At 42.8% G+C, this 21,228-nt stretch overlaps 1 protein-coding gene across 6 annotated transcripts in view; it reads right to left on the bottom strand.

Annotated features, from left to right (window-relative positions):
* Nucleotides 1-21,228, bottom strand: part of LOC139746366 (uncharacterized) — a 96,321-nt gene that overhangs the window by 14,724 nt on the left and 60,369 nt on the right. For 3 of the 6 annotated variants that reach the window (XR_011712143.1, XM_071657564.1, XM_071657563.1), the window contains exon 10: nucleotides 8,549-9,022. The exons of 2 other annotated variants lie outside the window; for them this stretch is intronic. Coding sequence is in view for 3 of the 4 variants with exons in the window: in XM_071657564.1 (XP_071513665.1) it covers nucleotides 8,697-9,022 (326 nt within the window). In the remaining variant the exon portion in view is untranslated. Of the gene's footprint in view, nucleotides 1-8,548; nucleotides 9,023-21,228 lie in introns of those variants that run through there. One more of the 6 variants, XM_071657566.1, reaches the window with a different exon arrangement.

Here is a 21,228-nt window from a genome sequence, read left to right on the forward strand (position 1 = left end):
TGGAAGTGAGTCACAGGGTGGGGGAGGGAGCGAAAATTCTGGGAGCCTTGAAAAATGTGTGGAAGTTGAGAACATCATCTCGGAAAGCAAAAATGGGTATGTTTGAAGGAATAGTGGTTCCAACAATGTTGTATGGTTGCGAGGCATGGGCTATGGATAGAGTTGTGCGCAGGAGGGTGGATGTGTTGGAAATGAGATGTTTGAGGACAATATGTGGTGTAAGGTGGTTTGATCGAGTAAGTAATAGTAGGGTAAGAGAGATGTGTGGTAATAAAAAGAGTGTGGTTGAGAGAGCAGAAGAGGGTGTTTTGAAATGGTTTGGTCACATGGAGAGAATGAGTGAGGAAAGATTGACCAAGAGGATATATGTGTCAGAGGTGGAGGGAACGAGGAGAAGTGGGAGACCAAATTGGAGGTGGAAAGATGGAGTGAAAAAAATTTTGAGTGATCGGGGCCTGAACATGCAGGAGGGTGAAAGGCTTGCAAGGGATAGAGTGAACTGGAACGATGTGGTATACCGGGGTCCACGTGCTGTCAATGGATTGAACCAGGGCATGTGAAGCGTCTGGGGTAAACCATGGAAAGTTCTGTGGGGGCCTGGATGTGGAAAGGGAGCTGTGGTTTCGGTGCATTATCACATGACAGCTAGAGACTGAGTGTGAATGAATGGGGCCTTTTTTGTCTTTTCCTAGCGCTACCTCGCACACATGAGGGGGGAGGGGGTTGTTCTTTCATGTGTGGCGAGGTGGCGATGGGAATGAATAAAGGCAGACTGTATGAATTATGTACATGTGTATATATGTATAGGTCTGTGTGTGTATATATATGTATACGTTGAGATGTATAGGTATGTATATTTGCGTGTGTGGACATGTATGTATATACATGTGTATGTGGGTGGGTTGGGCCATTCTTTCGTCTGTTTCTTTGCGTTACCTCGCTAACGCGGGGAGACAGCGACAAAGCAAAATAAATAAATGAATAAGTAAATATGAGATGTATAGGTATGTATATTTGCGTGTGTGGACGTGTATGTATATACATATGTATGTGGGTGGGTTGGGCCATTCTTTCATGTTTCCTTGTAACGTGGGAGACAGTGACAAAGCAAAATAAATAAATAAAATAAATAAATACTCTCTTACACTTTCATTACTTACTCGATCAAACCATCTCACACCACATATTGTCCTCAAACATCTCATTTCCAGCACATCCACCCTCCTCCGCACAACTCTATTCCTTGAAACATACCCATTTTTGCTTTCCAAGTTGAAGTTTTCAACATCCTAACAATCTAATGGTCATTATACTCTGCAGTTTTGATGTCTATTTGATGAAAGAGGTGAGAAACTGACAAGTCAATTATCAATACAAAATGATTCAAGTACAAGACACTTTTCATAAACAACAATTGCCAGTTAAAGGGATATGTTATGATACACATGAATCCAAATAGAACATATTTTTCAATTACACTTAAATACACTATGATTAGCTGCATTACAGTTTTATGAACTATAACAAAATAAGAATACTTCAGTTATTCACATATTTCACAGGACAATACAACCCTCTTTCTACATCTTGTATTGGAAAAGGGATTTTCTCATTCACTATCACTTGCACTCATATAATGAGCCTTTGAATGATAGGTATGGGAAGAAGATGCCAGCGATCTTGCCTCTGTGTTTACAAGTTCCTGACTTTCTCCTGCAGAATCAGTATTTTTCTTTGGTGCAGCATCAGTTTTACACATTACAGAATTATTTACAGTCTCTTTTGATATACTACAATCATCAATATGTCTCTCTCCAGATTCACTTGATTCACCATAAAACTTCTTGAATTCAGAAAGAGTAGCAGTTGACGGTATTATCACTTTAAGGTGTGATAATCGTGGACAAACTTTTTCATACAAGTATTTTATTCCATCTGCAACAGGTACAAGAAAATGGTTCAAATTTGTTACAATGTAACAATCCAACGTTAAAACAAGTCATCTTCAAGAATGACAATCTCTAAAACTAGTTTTCATCTTGTGTACTTGAGAATCTTTAAGTCTTGATAACATGCAATAAAAAGCATTCACCTTTTAGTATATGTGATAAAGAAACAATGATACAAAGAGGGCCAAATCTAGTTTTCACCATATCTTATAAAGAAAGGCATATAAGAGGTTTTTATGACATACACTATCCCTGGGGATATGGGAGAAAGAATACTTACCATGCATTCCTCACGTGTCGTAGAAGGCGACTAAAGGGGACGGGTGTGGGGGGCCAGAAACCCTCCCCTCCATATATTTTAACTTTTTAAAAGGGGAAACAGAAGAAGGAGTCACGCAGGGAGTGCTCATCCTCCTCAAAGGCTCAGATTGGGGTGTCTAAATGTGTGTGGATAAAACCAAGATGAGAAAACAGGAGATATAGGTAGTATGTTTGAGGAAAGGAACCTGGATGTTTTGGCTCTGAGTGAAACGAAGCTCAAGGGTAAAGGGGAAGAGTGGTTTGGGAATGTCTTGGGAGTAAAGTCAGGGGTTAGTGAGAGGACAAGAGCAAGGGAAGGAGTAGCACTACTCCTGAAACAGGAGTGGTGGGAGTATGTGATAGAGTGTAAGAAAGTAAACTCTAGATTGATATGGGCAAAACTGAAAGTTGATGAAGAGATATGGGTGATTATTGGTGCATATGCACCTCGCCATGAGAAGAAAGATCATGAGAGGCAAGTGTTTTGGGAGAGGCTGAATGAGTGTGTTAGTGGTTTTGATGCATGAGACTGGTTATAGTGATGGGTGATTTCAATGCAAAGGTGAGTAATATGGCAGTTGAGGGATTGGTATACATGGGGTGTTCAGTGTTGTAAATGGAAATGGTGAAGAGCTTGTAGATTTATGTGCTGAAAAAGGACTGCCGATTGGGAATACCTGGTTTAAAAAGAGAGATATACATAAGTATACGTATGCAAGTAGGAGGGATGGCCAGAGAGCGTTATTGGATTACATGTTAATTGATAGGCGTGCAAAAGAGATACTTTTGGATGTTAATGTGCTGAGAGGTGCAACTGGAGAGATGTCTGATCATTATCTTGTGGAGGTGAAGGTGAAGATTTGTAGAGGTTTTCAGAAAAGAAGAGAGAATGTTGGGGTGAAGAGAGTGGTGAGAGTAAGTGAGCCTGGGAAGATTTGTGTGAGGAAGTACCAGGAGGGACTGAGTACAGAATGGACTAAGGTAAGAACAAAGGACGTAAAGGGAGTGGGGGAGGAATGGGATGTATTTAGGGAAGCAGTGATGGCTTGCGCAAAAGATGCTTGTGGCATGAGAAGCATGGGAGGTGGGCAGATTAGAAAGGGTAGTGAGTGGTGAGATGATGAAGTTAGATTATTAGTGAAAGAGAAGAGAGAGGCATTTGGACGATTTTTGCAGGGAAATAATGCAAATGAGTGGGAGATGCATACAAGAAAGAGACAGGAGGTCAAAAGAAAGATGCAAAGGTGAAAAAGAGGGCAAATGAGAGTTGGGGTGAGAGAGTATCATTAAATTTTAGGGAGAATAAAAAGATGTTTTGGAAGGAGGTAAATAAAGTGCATAAGACAGACAAGGGAACAAATGGGAACTTCAGTGAAGGGGGCTAATGGGGAGGTGATAACAAGTAGTGGTGATGTGAGAAGGAGATGGAGAGAGTATTTTGAAGGTTTGTTGAATGGGTTTGATGACAGAGTGGCAGGTATAGGGTGTTTTGGTCGAGGTGGTGTGCAAAGTGAGAGGGTTAGGGAAAATGATTTGGTAAACAGAGAAGAGGTGGTAAAAGCTTTGCGGAAGATGAAAGCCAGCAAGGCAGCGGGTTTGGATGGTATTGCAGTGGAATTTATTAAAAAAGGGGGTGACTGTATTGTTGACTGGTTGGTAAGGTTATTTAATGTATGTATGTATGAGAACAATGGAAGTAAGGGGAGTGGGGGAGGAATGGGATGTATTTAGGGAATCAGTGATGGATTGCGCAAAAGATGCTTGTGGCATGAGAAGAGTGGGAGGTGGGCTGTTTAGAAAGGGTAGTGAGTGGTGGGATGAAGAAGTAAGAGTATTAGTGAAAGAGAAGAGAGAGGCATTTGGACGATTTTTGCAGGGAAAAAATGCAATTGAGTGGGAGAAGTATAAAAGAAAGAGACAGGAGGTCAAGAGAAAGGTGCAAGAGGTGAAAAAAAGGGCAAATGAGAGTTGGGGTGAGAGACTATCAGTAAATTTTAGGGAGAATAAAAAGATGTTCTGGAAGGAGGTAAATAGGGTGCGTAAGACAAGGGAGCAAATGGGAACTTCAGTGAAGGGCGTAAATGGGGAGGTGATAACAAGTAGTGGTGATGTGAGAAGGAGATGGAATGAGTATTTTGAAGGTTTGTTGAATGTGTCTGATGACAGAGTGGCAGATATAGGGTGTTTTGGTCGAGGTGGTGTGCAAAGTGAGAGGGTTAGGGAAAATGATTTGGTAAACAGAGAAGAGGTAGTAAAAGCTTTGCGGAAGATGAAAGCCGGCAAGGCAGCAGGTTTGGATGGTATTGCAGTGGAATTTATTAAAAAAGGGGGTGACTGTATTGTTGACTGGTTGGTAAGGTTATTTAATGTATGTATGACTCATGGTGAGGTGCCTGAGGATTGGCGGAATGCGTGCATAGTGCCATTGTACAAAGGCAAAGGGGATAAGAGTGAGTGCTCAAATTACAGAGGTATAAGTTTGTTGAGTATTCCTGGTAAATTATATGGGAGGGTATTGATTGAGAGGGTGAAGGCATGTACAGAGCATCAGATTGGGGAAGAGCAGTGCGGTTTCAGAAGTGGTAGAGGATGTGTGGATCAGGTGTTTGCTTTGAAGAATGTATGTGAGAAATACTTAGAAAAGCAAATGGATTTGTATGTAGCATTTATGGATCTGGAGAAGGCATATGATAGAGTTGATAGAGATGCTCTGTGGAAGGTATTAAGAATATATGGTGTGGGAGGCAAGTTGTTAGAAGCAGTGAAAAGTTTTTATCGAGGATGTAAGGCATGTGTACGTGTAGGAAGAGAGGAAAGTGATTGGTTCTCAGTGAATGTAGGTTTGCGGCAGGGGTGTGTGATGTCTCCATGGTTGTTTAATTTGTTTATGGATGGGGTTGTTAGGGAGGTAAATGCAAGAGTCCTGGAAAGAGGGGCAAGTATGAAGTCTGTTGGGGATGAGAGAGCCTGGGAAGTGAGTCAGTTGTTGTTCGCTGATGATACAGCGCTGGTGGCTGATTCATGTGAGAAACTGCAGAAGCTGGTGACTGAGTTTGGTAAAGTGTGTGGAAGAAGAAAGTTAAGAGTAAATGTGAATAAGAGCAAGGTTATTAGGTACAGTAGGGTTGAGGGTCAAGTCAATTGGGAGGTAAGTTTGAATGGAGAAAAACTGGAGGAAGTGAAGTGTTTTAGATATCTGGGAGTGGATCTGTCAGCGGATGGAACCATGGAAGCGGAAGTGGATCATAGGGTGGGGGAGGGGGCGAAAATTTTGGGAGCCTTGAAAAATGTGTGGAAGTCGAGAACATTATCTCGGAAAGCAAAAATGGGTATGTTTGAAGGAATAGTGGTTCCAACAATGTTGTATGGTTGCGAGGCGTGGGCTATGGATAGAGTTGTGCGCAGGAGGATGGATGTGCTGGAAATGAGATGTTTGAGGACAATGTGTGGTGTGAGGTGGTTTGATCGAGTAAGTAACGTAAGGGTAAGAGAGATGTGTGGAAATAAAAAGAGCGTGGTTGAGAGAGCAGAAGAGGGTGTTTTGAAATGGTTTGGGCACATGGAGAGAATGAGTGAGGAAAGATTGACCAAGAGGATATATGTGTCGGAGGTGGAGGGAACGAGGAGAAGAGGGAGACCAAATTGGAGGTGGAAAGATGGAGTGAAAAAGATTTTGTGTGATCGGGGCCTGAACATGCAGGAGGGTGTAAGGAGGGCAAGGAATAGAGTGAATTGGAGCGATGTGGTATACAGGGGTTGACGTGCTGTCAGTGGAGTGAATCAAGGCATGTGAGGCGTCTGGGGTGGACCATGGAAAGCTGTGTAGGTATGTATACACGTGTGTGGACATGTGTATGTACATGTGTATGGGGGGGGGGGGGGGGTTGGGCCATTTCTTTCGTCTGTTTCCTTGCGCTACCTCGCAGACGCGGGAGACAGCGACAAAGTATAAAAAAAAAAAAAAAAAAAAAAAAAAAAAAAAAATTCATGGTGAGGTGCCTGAGGATTGGCGGAATGCTTGCATAGTGCCATTGTACAAAGGCAAAGGGGACAAAGGTGAGAGCTCAAATTACAGAAGTATAAGTTTGTTGAGTATTCCTGGGAAATTATATGGGAGGGTATTGATTGAAAGGGTGAAGGCATGTACAGAGCATCAGATTGGGGAAAAGCAGTGTGGTTTCAGAAGTGGTAGAGGATGTGTGGATCAGGTGTTTGCTTTGAAGAACGTATGTGAGAAATACTTAGAAAAGCAAATGGATTTGTATGTAGCATTTATGGATCTGGGGAAGGCATATGATAGAGTTGATAGAGATGCTCTGTGGAAGGTATTAAGAATATACGGTGTGGGAGGCAAGTTGTTAGAAGCAGTGAAAAGTTTTTATCGAGGATGTAAGGCATGTGTACGTGTAGGAAGAGAGGAAAGTGATTGGTTCTCAGTGAATGTAGGTTTGCAGCAGGGTTGTGTGATGTCTCCATGGTTGTTTAATTTGTTTATGGATGGGGTTGTTTGGGAGGTGAATGCAAGAGTTTTGGAAAGAGGGGCAAGTATGCAGTCTCTTGTGGATGAGAGAGCTTGGGAAGTGAGTCAGTTGTTGTTCGCTGATGACACAGCGCTGGTGGCTGATTCATGTGAGAAACTGCAGAAGCTGGTGACTGAGTTGGGTAAAGTGTGTGAAAGAAGAAAGTTGAGAGTAAATGTGAATAAGAGCAAGGTTATTAGGTACAGTAGGGTTGAGGGTCAAGTCAATTGGGAGGTAAGTTTGTATGGAGAAAACCTGGAGGAAGTGAAGTGTTTTAGAGATCTGGGAGTGGATCTGCCAGCGGATGGAACCATGGAAGTGGAAGTGAGTCACAGGGTGGGGGAGGGAGCGAAAATTCTGGGAGCCTTGAAAAATGTGTGGAAGTTGAGAACATCATCTCGGAAAGCAAAAATGGGTATGTTTGAAGGAATAGTGGTTCCAACAATGTTGTATGGTTGCGAGGCATGGGCTATGGATAGAGTTGTGCGCAGGAGGGTGGATGTGTTGGAAATGAGATGTTTGAGGACAATATGTGGTGTAAGGTGGTTTGATCGAGTAAGTAATAGTAGGGTAAGAGAGATGTGTGGTAATAAAAAGAGTGTGGTTGAGAGAGCAGAAGAGGGTGTTTTGAAATGGTTTGGTCACATGGAGAGAATGAGTGAGGAAAGATTGACCAAGAGGATATATGTGTCAGAGGTGGAGGGAACGAGGAGAAGTGGGAGACCAAATTGGAGGTGGAAAGATGGAGTGAAAAAAATTTTGAGTGATCGGGGCCTGAACATGCAGGAGGGTGAAAGGCTTGCAAGGGATAGAGTGAACTGGAACGATGTGGTATACCGGGGTCCACGTGCTGTCAATGGATTGAACCAGGGCATGTGAAGCGTCTGGGGTAAACCATGGAAAGTTCTGTGGGGGCCTGGATGTGGAAAGGGAGCTGTGGTTTCGGTGCATTATCACATGACAGCTAGAGACTGAGTGTGAATGAATGGGGCCTTTTTTGTCTTTTCCTAGCGCTACCTCGCACACATGAGGGGGGAGGGGGTTGTTCTTTCATGTGTGGCGAGGTGGCGATGGGAATGAATAAAGGCAGACTGTATGAATTATGTACATGTGTATATATGTATAGGTCTGTGTGTGTATATATATGTATACGTTGAGATGTATAGGTATGTATATTTGCGTGTGTGGACATGTATGTATATACATGTGTATGTGGGTGGGTTGGGCCATTCTTTCGTCTGTTTCTTTGCGTTACCTCGCTAACGCGGGAGACAGCGACAAAGCAAAATAAATAAATGAATAAGTAAATATGAGATGTATAGGTATGTATATTTGCGTGTGTGGACGTGTATGTATATACATATGTATGTGGGTGGGTTGGGCCATTCTTTCATGTTTCCTTGTAACGTGGGAGACAGTGACAAAGCAAAATAAATAAATAAAATAAATAAATACTCTCTTACACTTTCATTACTTACTCGATCAAACCATCTCACACCACATATTGTCCTCAAACATCTCATTTCCAGCACATCCACCCTCCTCCGCACAACTCTATTCCTTGAAACATACCCATTTTTGCTTTCCAAGTTGAAGTTTTCAACATCCTAACAATCTAATGGTCATTATACTCTGCAGTTTTGATGTCTATTTGATGAAAGAGGTGAGAAACTGACAAGTCAATTATCAATACAAAATGATTCAAGTACAAGACACTTTTCATAAACAACAATTGCCAGTTAAAGGGATATGTTATGATACACATGAATCCAAATAGAACATATTTTTCAATTACACTTAAATACACTATGATTAGCTGCATTACAGTTTTATGAACTATAACAAAATAAGAATACTTCAGTTATTCACATATTTCACAGGACAATACAACCCTCTTTCTACATCTTGTATTGGAAAAGGGATTTTCTCATTCACTATCACTTGCACTCATATAATGAGCCTTTGAATGATAGGTATGGGAAGAAGATGCCAGCGATCTTGCCTCTGTGTTTACAAGTTCCTGACTTTCTCCTGCAGAATCAGTATTTTTCTTTGGTGCAGCATCAGTTTTACACATTACAGAATTATTTACAGTCTCTTTTGATATACTACAATCATCAATATGTCTCTCTCCAGATTCACTTGATTCACCATAAAACTTCTTGAATTCAGAAAGAGTAGCAGTTGACGGTATTATCACTTTAAGGTGTGATAATCGTGGACAAACTTTTTCATACAAGTATTTTATTCCATCTGCAACAGGTACAAGAAAATGGTTCAAATTTGTTACAATGTAACAATCCAACGTTAAAACAAGTCATCTTCAAGAATGACAATCTCTAAAACTAGTTTTCATCTTGTGTACTTGAGAATCTTTAAGTCTTGATAACATGCAATAAAAAGCATTCACCTTTTAGTATATGTGATAAAGAAACAATGATACAAAGAGGGCCAAATCTAGTTTTCACCATATCTTATAAAGAAAGGCATATAAGAGGTTTTTATGACATACACTATCCCTGGGGATATGGGAGAAAGAATACTTACCATGCATTCCTCACGTGTCGTAGAAGGCGACTAAAGGGGACGGGTGTGGGGGGCCAGAAACCCTCCCCTCCATATATTTTAACTTTTTAAAAGGGGAAACAGAAGAAGGAGTCACGCAGGGAGTGCTCATCCTCCTCAAAGGCTCAGATTGGGGTGTCTAAATGTGTGTGGATAAAACCAAGATGAGAAAACAGGAGATATAGGTAGTATGTTTGAGGAAAGGAACCTGGATGTTTTGGCTCTGAGTGAAACGAAGCTCAAGGGTAAAGGGGAAGAGTGGTTTGGGAATGTCTTGGGAGTAAAGTCAGGGGTTAGTGAGAGGACAAGAGCAAGGGAAGGAGTAGCACTACTCCTGAAACAGGAGTGGTGGGAGTATGTGATAGAGTGTAAGAAAGTAAACTCTAGATTGATATGGGCAAAACTGAAAGTTGATGAAGAGATATGGGTGATTATTGGTGCATATGCACCTCGCCATGAGAAGAAAGATCATGAGAGGCAAGTGTTTTGGGAGAGGCTGAATGAGTGTGTTAGTGGTTTTGATGCATGAGACTGGGTTATAGTGATGGGTGATTTCAATGCAAAGGTGAGTAATATGGCAGTTGAGGGATTGGTATACATGGGGTGTTCAGTGTTGTAAATGGAAATGGTGAAGAGCTTGTAGATTTATGTGCTGAAAAAGGACTGCCGATTGGGAATACCTGGTTTAAAAAGAGAGATATACATAAGTATACGTATGCAAGTAGGAGGGATGGCCAGAGAGCGTTATTGGATTACATGTTAATTGATAGGCGTGCAAAAGAGATACTTTTGGATGTTAATGTGCTGAGAGGTGCAACCGGAGAGATGTCTGATCATTATCTTGTGGAGGTGAAGGTGAAGATTTGTACAGGTTTTCAGAAAAGAAGAGAGAATGTTGGGGTGAAGAGAGTGGTGAGAGTAAGTGAGCTTGGGAAGGAGACTTGTGTGAGGAAGTACCAGGAGAGACTGAGTACTGAATGGAAAAAGGTGAAAACAAAGGACGTAACGGGAGTGGGGGAGGAATGAGATGTACTTAGGGAAGTAGTGATGGATTGCGCAAAAGATGCTTGTGGCTTGAGAAGCGTGGGAGGTGGGCAGATTAGAAAGGGTAGTGAGTGGTGGGATGAAGAAGTAAGATTTTTAGTGAAAGAGATGAGAGAGGCATTTGGACGATTTTTGCTGGGAAATAACGCAAATGACTGGGAGATGTATAAAAGAAAGAGGCAGGAGGTCAAGAGAAAGGTGCAAGAGGTGAAAAAGAGGGCAAATGAGAGTTGGGGTAGGATGGTATCATTAAATTTTAGGGAGAATAAAAAGATGTTTTGGAAGGAGGTAAATAAAGTGCGTAAAACAGGGGAACAAATGGGAACTTCAGTGAAGGGGGTTAATGGGGAGGTGATAACAAGTACTGGTGATGTGAGAAGGAGATGGAGTGAGTATTCTGAAGGTTTGTTGAATGTGTTTGATGATGAAATGGAAAAAGGTGAGAACAATGGAAGTAAGGGGAGTGGGGGAGGAATGGGATGTATTTAGGGAATCAGTGATGGATTGCGCAAAAGATGCTTGTGGCATGAGAAGAGTGGGAGGTGGGCTGTTTAAAAAGGGTAGTGAGTGGTGGGATGAAGAAGTAAGAGTATTAGGGAAAGAGAAGAGAGAGGCATTTGGACGATTTTTGCAGGGAAAAAATGCAATTGAGTGGGAGAAGTATAAAAGAAAGAGACAGGAGGTCAAGAGAAAGGTGCAAGAGGTGAAAAAAAGGGCAAATGAGAGTTGGGGTGAGAGACTATCAGTAAATTTTAGGGAGAATAAAAAGATGTTCTGGAAGGAGGTAAATAGGGTGCGTAAGACAAGGGAGCAAATGGGAACTTCAGTGAAGGGCGTAAATGGGGAGGTGATAACAAGTAGTGGTGATGTGAGAAGGAGATGGAATGAGTATTTTGAAGGTTTGTTGAATGTGTCTGATGATAGAGTGGCACATATAGGGTGTTTGGGTCGAGGTGGTGTGCAAAGTGAGAGGGTTAGGGAAAATGATTTGGTAAACAGAGAAGAGGTAGTAAAAGCTTTGCGGAAGATGAAAGCCGGCAAGGCAGCAGGTTTGGATGGTATTGCAGTGGAATTTATTAAAAAAGGGGGTGACTGTATTGTTGACTGGTTGGTAAGGTTATTTAATGTATGTATGACTCATGGTGAGGTGCCTGAGGATTGGCGGAATGCGTGCATAGTGCCATTGTACAAAGGCAAAGGGGATAAGAGTGAGTGCTCAAATTACAGAGGTATAAGTTTGTTGAGTATTCCTGGTAAATTATATGGGAGGGTATTGATTGAGAGGGTGAAGGCATGTACAGAGCATCAGATTGGGGAAGAGCAGTGTGGTTTCAGAAGTGGTAGAGGATGTGTGGATCAGGTGTTTGCTTTGAAGAATGTATGTGAGAAATACTTAGAAAAGCAAATGGATTTGTATGTAGCATTTATGGATCTGGAGAAGGCATATGATAGAGTTGATAGAGATGCTCTGTGGAAGGTATTAAGAATATATGGTGTGGGAGGCAAGTTGATAGAAGCAGTGAAAAGTTTTTATCGAGGATGTAAGGCATGTGTACGTGTAGGAAGAGAGGAAAGTGATTGGTTCTCAGTGAATGTAGGTTTGCGGCAGGGGTGTGTGATGTCTCCATAGTTGTTTAATTTGTTTATGGATGGGGTTGTTAGGGAGGTAAATGCAAGAGTCTTGGAAAGAGGGGCAAGTATGAAGTCTGTTGGGGATGAGAGAGCTTGGGAAGTGAGTCAGTTGTTGTTCGCTGATGATACAGCGCTGGTGGCGGATTCATGTGAGAAACTGCAGAAGCTGGTGACGGAGTTTGGTAAAGTGTGTGGAAGAAGAAAGTTAAGAGTAAATGTGAATAAGAGCAAGGTTATTAGGTACAGTAGGGTTGAGGGTCAAGTCAATTGGGAGGTGAGTTTGAATGGAGAAAAACTGGAGGAAGTGAAGTGTTTTAGATATCTGGGAGTGGATCTGGCAGCGGATGGAACCATGGAAGCGGAAGTGGATCATAGGGTGGTTTACCCCAGACGCTTCACATGCCTTGATTCAATCCACTGACAGCACGTCAACCCCGGTATACCACATCGATCCAATTCACTCTATTCCTTGCCCTCCTTTCACCCTCCTGCATGTTCAGGCCCCGATCACACAAAATCTTTTTCACTCCATCTTTCCACCTCCAATTTGGTCTCCCTCTTCTCGTTCCCTCCACCTCCGACACATATATCCTCATGGTCAATATTTCCTCACTCATTCTCTCCATGTGCCCAAACCATTTCAAAACTAATTATTTTATGTATATATAAATAAATATCCCTGGGGATAGGGGAGAAAGAATACTTAGCACGTATTCCCTGCGTGTCGTAGAAGGCGACTAAAAGGGAAGGGAGCGGGGGGCTGGAAATCCTCCCCTCTTGTTTTTTTTTTTTTTTTTTTTTTTTTTTTTAAGAGAAGGAACAGAGAAGGGGGCCAGGTGAGGATATTCCCTCAGAGGCCCAGTCCTCTGTTCTTAACGTTACCTTGCTAATGCGGGAAATGGCGAATAGTTTGAAAGAAAGAAAGAATAAATATATATATATATAAATATTTATATATATATATTTTTTTTTTGCCGCTGTCTCCCGCGTTTGCGAGGTAGCGCAAGGAAACAGACGAAAGAAATGGCCCAACCCACCCCCATACACATGCCTTGATTCAATCCACTGACAGCACGTCAACCCCGGTATACCACATCGATCCAATTCACTCTATTCTTTGCCCTCCTTTCACCCTCCTGCATGTTCAGGCCCCGATCACACAAAATCTTTTTCACTCCATCTTTCCACCTCCAATTTGGTCTCCCTCTTCTCCTCGTTCCCTCCACCTCCGACACATATATCCTCTTGGTCAATCTTTCCTCACTCATTCTCTCCATGTGACCAAACCATTTCAAAACACCCTCTTCTGCTCTCTCAACCACGCTCTTTTTATTTCCACACATCTCTCTTACCCTTACGTTACTTACTCGATCAAACCACCTCACACCACACATTGTCCTCAAACATCTCATTTCTAGCACATCCATCCTCCTGCGCACAACTCTATACATAGTCCACGCCTCGCAACCATACAACATTGTTGGAACCACTATTCCTTCAAACATACCCATTTTTGCTTTCCGAGATAATGTTCTCGTTTTCCACACATTCTTCAAGGCCCCCAGAATTTTCGCCCCCTCCCCCACCCTATGATCCACTTCCGCTTCCATGGTTTGTCCTCAAACATCTCATTTCTAGCACATCCATCCTCCTGCGCACAACTCTATACATAGTCCACGCCTCGCAACCATACAACATTGTTGGAACCACTATTCCTTCAAACATACCCATTTTTGCTTTCCGAGATAATGTTCTCGTTTTCCACACATTCTTCAAGGCCCCCAGAATTTTCGCCCCCTCCCCCACCCTATGATCCACTTCCGCTTCCATGGTTCCATCCGCTGCCAGATCCACTCCCAGATATCTAAAACACTTCACTTCCTCCAGTTTTTCTCCATTCAAACTCACCTCCCAATTGAATTGACCCTCAACCCTACTGTACCTAATAACCTTGCTCTTATTCACATTTACTCTTAACTTTCTTCTTTCACACACTTTACCAAACTCAGTCACCAGCTTCTGCAGTTTCTCACATGAATCAGCCACCAGCGCTGTATCATCAGCGAACAACAACTGACTCACTTCCCAAGCTCTCTCATCCCCAACAGACTTCATGCTTGCCCCTCTTTCCAAAACTCTTGCATTCACCTCCCTAACAACCCCATCCATAAACAAATTAAACAACCATGGAGACATCACACACCCCTGCCACAAACCTACATTCACTGAGAACCAATCACTTTCCTCTCTTCCTACACGTACAGATGCCTTACGTCCTCGATAAAAACTTTTCACTGCTTCTAACAACTTGCCTCCCACACCATATATTCTTAATACCTTCCACAGAGCATCTCTATCAACTCTATCATATGCCTTCTCCAGATCCATAAATGCAACATACAAATCCATTTGCTTTTCTAAGTATTTCTCACATACATTCTTCAAAGCAAACACCTGATCCACACATCCTCTACCACTTCTGAAACCACACTGCTCTTCCCCAATCTGATGCTCTGTACATGCCTTCACCCTCTCAATCAATACCCTCCCATATAATTTGCCAGGAATACTCAACAAACTTATACCTCTGTAATTTGAGCACTCACTCTTATCCCCTTTGCCTTTATACAATGGCACTATGCACGCATTCCGCCAATCCTCAGGCACCTCACCATGAGTCATACATACATTAAATAACCTTACCAACCAGTCAACAATACAGTCACCCCCTTTTTTAATAAATTCCACTGCAATACCATCCAAACCTGCTGCCTTGCCGGCTTTCATCTTCCGCAAAGCTTTTACTACCTCTTCTCTGTTTACCAACTCATTTTCTCTAACCCTCGCACTTCGCACACCACCTCAACCAAAACACCCTATATCTGCCACTCTATCATCAAACACATTCAACAAACCTTCATATATATATATATATATATATATATATATATATATATATATTAAACAACCATGGAGACATCACACACCCCTGCCGCAAACCTACATTCACTGAGAACCAATCACTTTCCTCTCTTCCTACACGTACACATGCCTTACATCCTCGATAAAAACTTTTCACTGCTTCTAACAACTTTCCTCCCACACCATATATTCTTAATACCTTCCACAGAGCATCTCTATCAACTCTATCATATGCCTTCTCCAGATCCATAAATGCTACATACAAATCCATTTGCTTTTCTAAGTATTTCTCACATACATTCTTCAAAGCAAACACCTGATCCACACATCCTCTACCACTTCTGAAACCACACTGCTCTTCCCCAATCTGATGCTCTGTACATGCCTTCACCCTCTCAATCAATACCCTCCCATATAATTTACCAGGAATACTCAACAAACTTATACCTCTGTAATTTGAGCACTCACTCTTATCCCCTTTGCCTTTGTACAATGGCACTATGCACGCATTCCGCCAATCCTCAGGCACCTCACCATGAGTCATACATACATTAAATAACCTTACCAACCAGTCAACAATACAGTCACCCCCTTTTTTAATAAATTCCACTGCAATACCATCCAAACCTGCTGCCTTGCCGGCTTTATAGATGGGGTTGTTAGGGAGGTAAATGCAAGAGTTTTGGAAAGAGGGGCAAGTATGAAGTCTGTTGGGGATGAGAGAGCTTGGGAAGTGAGTCAGTTGTTGTTCGCTGATGATACAGCGCTGGTGGCTGATTCATGTGAGAAACTGCAGAAGCTGGTGACTGAGTTTGGTAAAGTGTGTGGAAGAAGAAAGTTAAGAGTAAATGTGAATAAGAGCACGGTTGTTAGGTACAGTAGGGTTGAGGGTCAAGTCAATTGGGAGGTGAGTTTGAATGGAGAAAAACTGGAGGAAGTGAAGTGTTTTAGATATCTGGGAGTGGATCTGGCAGCGGATGGAACCATGGAAGCGGAAGTGGATCATAGGGTGGGGGAGGGGGCGAAAATTCTGGGGGCCTTGAAGAATGTGTGGAAGTCGAGAACATTATCTCGGAGAGCAAAAATGGGTATGTTTGAAGGAATAGTGGTTCCAACAATGTTGTATGGTTGCGAGGCGTGGGCTATGGATAGAGTTGTGCGCAGGAGGATGGATGTGCTGGAAATGAGATGTTTGAGGACAATGTGTGGTGTGAGGTGGTTTGATCGAGTGAGTAACGTAAGGGTAAGAGAGATGTGTGGAAATAAAAAGAGCGTGGTTGAGAGAGCAGAAGAGGGTGTTTTGAAGTGGTTTGGGCACATGGAGAGAATGAGTGAGGAAAGATTGACCAAGAGGATATATGTGTCGGAGGTGGAGGGAACGAGGAGAAGAGGGAGACCAAATTGGAGGTGGAAAGATGGAGTGAAAAAGATTTTGTGTGATCGGGGCCTGAACATGCAGGAGGGTGAAAGGAGGGCAAGGAATAGAGTGAATTGGAGCGATGTGCTATAACGGGGTTGACGTGCTGTCAGTGGATTGAATCAAGGCATGTGAAGCGTCTGGGGTAAACCATGGAAAGCTGTGTAGGTATGTATATTTGCGTGTGTGGACGTATGTATATACATGTGTATGGGGGGGGGGGGTTGGGCCATTTCTTTCGTCTGTTTCCTTGCACTACCTCGCAAACGCGGGAGACAGCAACAAAGTAAAAGAAAAAAAAAAAAAATGCCATTGTACAAAGGCAAAGGGGATAAGAGTGAGTGCTCAAATTACAGAGGTATAAGTTTGTTGAGTATTCCTGGTAAATTATATGGGAGGGTATTGATTGAGAGGGTGAAGGCATGTACAGAGCATCAGATTGGGGAAGAGCAGTGTGGTTTCAGAAGTGGTAGAGGATGTGTGGATCAGGTGTTTGCTTTGAAGAATGTATGTGAGAAATACTTAGAAAAGCAAATGGATTTGTATGTAGCATTTATGGATCTGGAGAAGGCATATGATAGAGTTGATAGAGATGCTCTGTGGAAGGTATTAAGAATATATGGTGTGGGAGGAAAGTTGTTAGAGGCAGTGAAAAGTTTTTATCGACGATGTAAGGCATGTGTACGTGTAGGAAGAGAGGAAAGTGATTGGTTCTCAGTGAATGTAGGTTTGCGGCAGGGGTGTGTGATGTCTCCATGGTTGTTTAATTTGTTTATGGATGGGGTTGTTAGGGAGGTAAATGCAAGAGTTTTGGAAAGAGGGGCAAGTATGAAGTCTGTTGGGGATGAGAGAGCTTGGGAAGTGAGTCAGTTGTTGTTCGCTGATGATACAGCGCTGGTGGCTGATTCATGTGAGAAACTGCAGAAGCTGGTGACTGAGTTTGGAAAAGTGTGTGGAAGAAGAAAGTTAAGAGTAAATGTGAATAAGAGCAAGGTTATTAGGTACAGTAGGGTTGAGGGTCAATTCAATTGGGAGGTGAGTTTGAATGGAGAAAAACTGGAGGAAGTGAAGTGTTTTAGATATCTGGGAGTGGATCTGGCAGCAGATGGAACCATGGAAGCGGAAGTGGATCATAGGGTGGGGGAGGGGGCGAAAATCCTGGGGGCCTTGAAGAATGTGTGGAAGTCGAGAACATTATCTCGGAAAGCAAAAATGGGTATGTTTGAAGGAATAGTGGTTCCAACAATGTTGTATGGTTGCGAGGCGTGGGCTATGGATAGAGTTGTGCGCAGGAGGATGGATGTGCTGGAAATGAGATGTTTGAGGACAATGTGTGGTGTGAGGTGGTTTGATCGAGTGAGTAACGTAAGGGTAAGAGAGATGTGTGGAAATAAAAAGAACGTGGTTCAGAGAGCAGAAGAGGGTGTTTTGAAGTGGTTTGGGCATATGGAGAGGATGAGTGAGGAAAGATTGACCAAGAGGATATATGTGTTGGAGGTGGAGGGAACAAGGAGAAGAGGGAGACCAAATTGGAGGTGGAAAGATGGTGTGAAAATGATTTTGTGTGATCGGGGCCTGAACATGCAGGAGGGTGAAAGGAGGGCAAGGAATAGAGTGATTTGGAGCGATGCGGTATACCGGGGTTGACGTGCTGTCAGTGGATTGAATCAAGGCAAGTGAAGCGTCTGGGGTAAACCATGGAAAGCTGTGTAGGTATGTATATTTGCGTGTGTGGACGTATGTATATACATGTGTATGGGGGGGGGTTGGGCCATTTCTTTCGTCTGTTTCCTTGCGCTACCTCGCAAACACGGGAGACAGCGACAAAGTATAATAAAAAAATAATAAATAATATAAATATATATATATATATGTATGTAGCATTTATGGATCTGGAGAAGGCATATGATAGAGTTGATAGAGATGCTCTGTGGAAGGTATTAAGAATATATGGTGTGGGAGGAAAGTTGTTAGAAGCAGTGAAAAGTTTTTATCGAGGATGTAAGGCATGTGTACGTGTAGGAAGAGAGGAAAGTGATTGGTTCTCAGTGAATGTAGGTTTGCGGCAGGGGTGTGTGATGTCTCCATGGTTGTTTAATTTGTTTATGGATGGGGTTGTTAGGGAGGTGAATGCAAGAGTTTTGGAAAGAGGGGCAAGTATGAAGTCTGTTGGGGATGAGAGAGCTTGGGAAGTGAGTCAGTTGTTGTTCGCTGATGATACAGCGCTGGTGGCTCATTCATGTGAGAAACTGCAGAAGCTGGTGACTGAGTTTGGTAAAGTGTGTGAAAGAAGAAAGTTAAGAGTAAATGTGAATAAGAGTAAGGTTATTAGGTACAGTAGGGTTGAGGGTCAAGTCAATTGGGAGGTGAGTTTGAATGGAGAAAAACTGGAGGAAGTGAAGTGTTTAAGATATCTGGGAGTGGATCTGGCAGCGGATGGAACCATGGAAGCGGAAGTGGATCATAGGGTGGGGGAGGGGGCGAAAATTCTGGGAGCCTTGAAGAATGTGTGGAAGTCGAGAACATTATCTCGGAAAGCAAAAATGGGTATGTTTGAAGGAATAGTGGTTCCAACAATGTCGTATGGTTGCGAGGCGTGGGCTATGGATAGAGTTGTGCGCAGGAGGATGGATGTGCTGGTAATGAGATGTTTGAGGACAATGTGTGGTGTGAGGTGGTTTGGTCGAGTAAGTAACGTAAGGGTAAGAGAGATGTGTGGAAATAAAAAGAGCGTGGTTGAGAGAGCAGAAGAGGGTGTTTTGAAATGGTTCGGGCACATGGAGAGAATGAGTGAGGAAAGATTGACCAAGAGAATATATGTGTCGGAGGTGGAGGGAAGGAGGAGAAGAGGGAGACCAAATTGGAGGTGGAAAGATGGAGTGAAAAAGATTTTGTGTGATCGGAGCCTGAGCATGCAGGAGGGTGAAAGGAGGGCAAGGAATAGAGTGAATTGGAGCGATGTGGTATACCGGGGTTGACGTGCTGTTAGTGGATTGAACCAAGGCATGTGAAGCGTCTGGGGTAAACCATGGAAAGCTGTGTAGGTATGTATATTTGCGTGTGTGGACGTATGTATATACATGTGTATGGGGGGGGGGGGTTGGGCCATTTCTTTCGTCTGTTTCCTTGCGCTACCTCGCAAACGCGGGAGACAGCGACAAAGTATAATAAATAAATAAAAATATATATATATATATATAAAGAGAGACTTTTGGATGTTAATGTGCTGAGAGGTGCAACTGGAGGGATGTCTGATCATTATCTTGTGGAGGCTAAGGTGAAGATCTGTATGGGTTTTCAGAAAAGAAGAGTGAATGTTGGGGTGAAGAGGGTGGTGAGAGTAAGTGAGCTTGAGAAGGAGACCTGTGTGAGGAAGTACCAGGAGAGACTGAGTACAGAATGGAAAAAGGTGAGAACAATGGAAGCAAGGGGAGTGGGGGAGGAATGGGATGTATTTAGGGAATCATTGATGGATTGCGCAAAAGATGCTTGTGGCATGAGAAGAGTGGGAGGTGGGTTGATTAGAAAGGGTAGTGAGTGGTGGGATGAAGAAGTAAGATTATTAGTGAAAGAGAAGAGAGAGGCATTTGGACGATTTTTGCAGGGAAAAAAATGCAATTGAGTGGGAGATGTATAAAAGAAAGAGACAGGAGGTCAAGAGAAAGGTGCAAGAGGTGAAAAAAAGGGCAAATGAGAGTTGGGGTGAGAGACTATCAGTAAATTTTAGGGAGAATAAAAAGATGTTCTGGAAGGAGGTAAATAAAGTGCGTAAGACAAGGGAGCAAATGGGAACTTCAGTGAAGGGCGCAAATGGGGAGGTGATAACAAGTAGTGGTGATGTGAGAAGGAGATGGAGTGAGTATTTTGAAGGTTTGTTGAATGTATTTCATGATAGAGTGGCAGATATAGGGTGTTTTGGTCGAGGTGGTGTGCAAAGTGAGAGGGTTAGGGAAAATGATTTGGTAAACAGAGAAGAGGTAGTGAAAGCTTTGCGGAAGATGAAAGCCGGCAAGGCAGCAGGTTTGGATGGTATTGCAGTGGAATTTATTAAAAAAGGGGGTGACTGTATTGTTGACTGGTTGGTAAGGTTATTAAATGTATGTATGACTCATGGTGAGGTGCCTGAGGATTGGCGGAATGCTTGCATAGTGCCATTGTATAAGGCAAAGGGGATAAGAGTGAGTGCTCAAATTACAGAGGTATAAGTTTGTTGAGTATTCCTGGTAAATTATATGGGAGGGTATTGATTGAGAGGGTGAAGGCATGTACAGAGCATCAGATTGGGGAAGAGCAGTGTGGTTTCAGAAGTGGTAGAGGATGTGTGGATCAGGTGTTTGCTTTGAAGAATGTATGTGAGAAACACTTAGAAAAGCAAATGGATTTGTATGTAGCATTTATGGATCTGGAGAAGGCATATGATAGAGTTGATAGAGATGCTCTGTGGAAGGTATTAAGAATATATGGTGTGGGAGGAAAGTTGTTAGAAGCAGTGAAAAGTTTTTATCGAGGATGTAAGGCATGTGTACGTGTAGGAAGAGAGGAAAGTGATTGGTTCTCAGTGAATGTAGGTTTGCGGCAGGGGTGTGTGATGTCTCCATGGTTGTTTAATTTGTTTATGGATGGGGTTGTTAGGGAGGTGAATGCAAGAGTTTTGGAAAGAGGGGCAAGTATGAAGTCTGTTGGGGATGAGAGAGCTTGGGAAGTGAGTCAGTTGTTGTTCGCTGATGATACAGCGCTGGTGGCGGATTCATGTGAGAAACTGCAGAAGCTGGTGACGGAGTTTGGTAAAGTGTGTGGAAGAAGAAAGTTAAGAGTGAATGTCAATAAAAGCAAGGTTATTAGGTGCAGTAGGGTTGAGGGTCAAGTCAATTGGGAGGTG

Source organism: Panulirus ornatus, chromosome 64 (genome assembly GCF_036320965.1).
Source record: "Panulirus ornatus isolate Po-2019 chromosome 64, ASM3632096v1, whole genome shotgun sequence".
Taxonomy (NCBI): domain Eukaryota; kingdom Metazoa; phylum Arthropoda; class Malacostraca; order Decapoda; family Palinuridae; genus Panulirus; species Panulirus ornatus.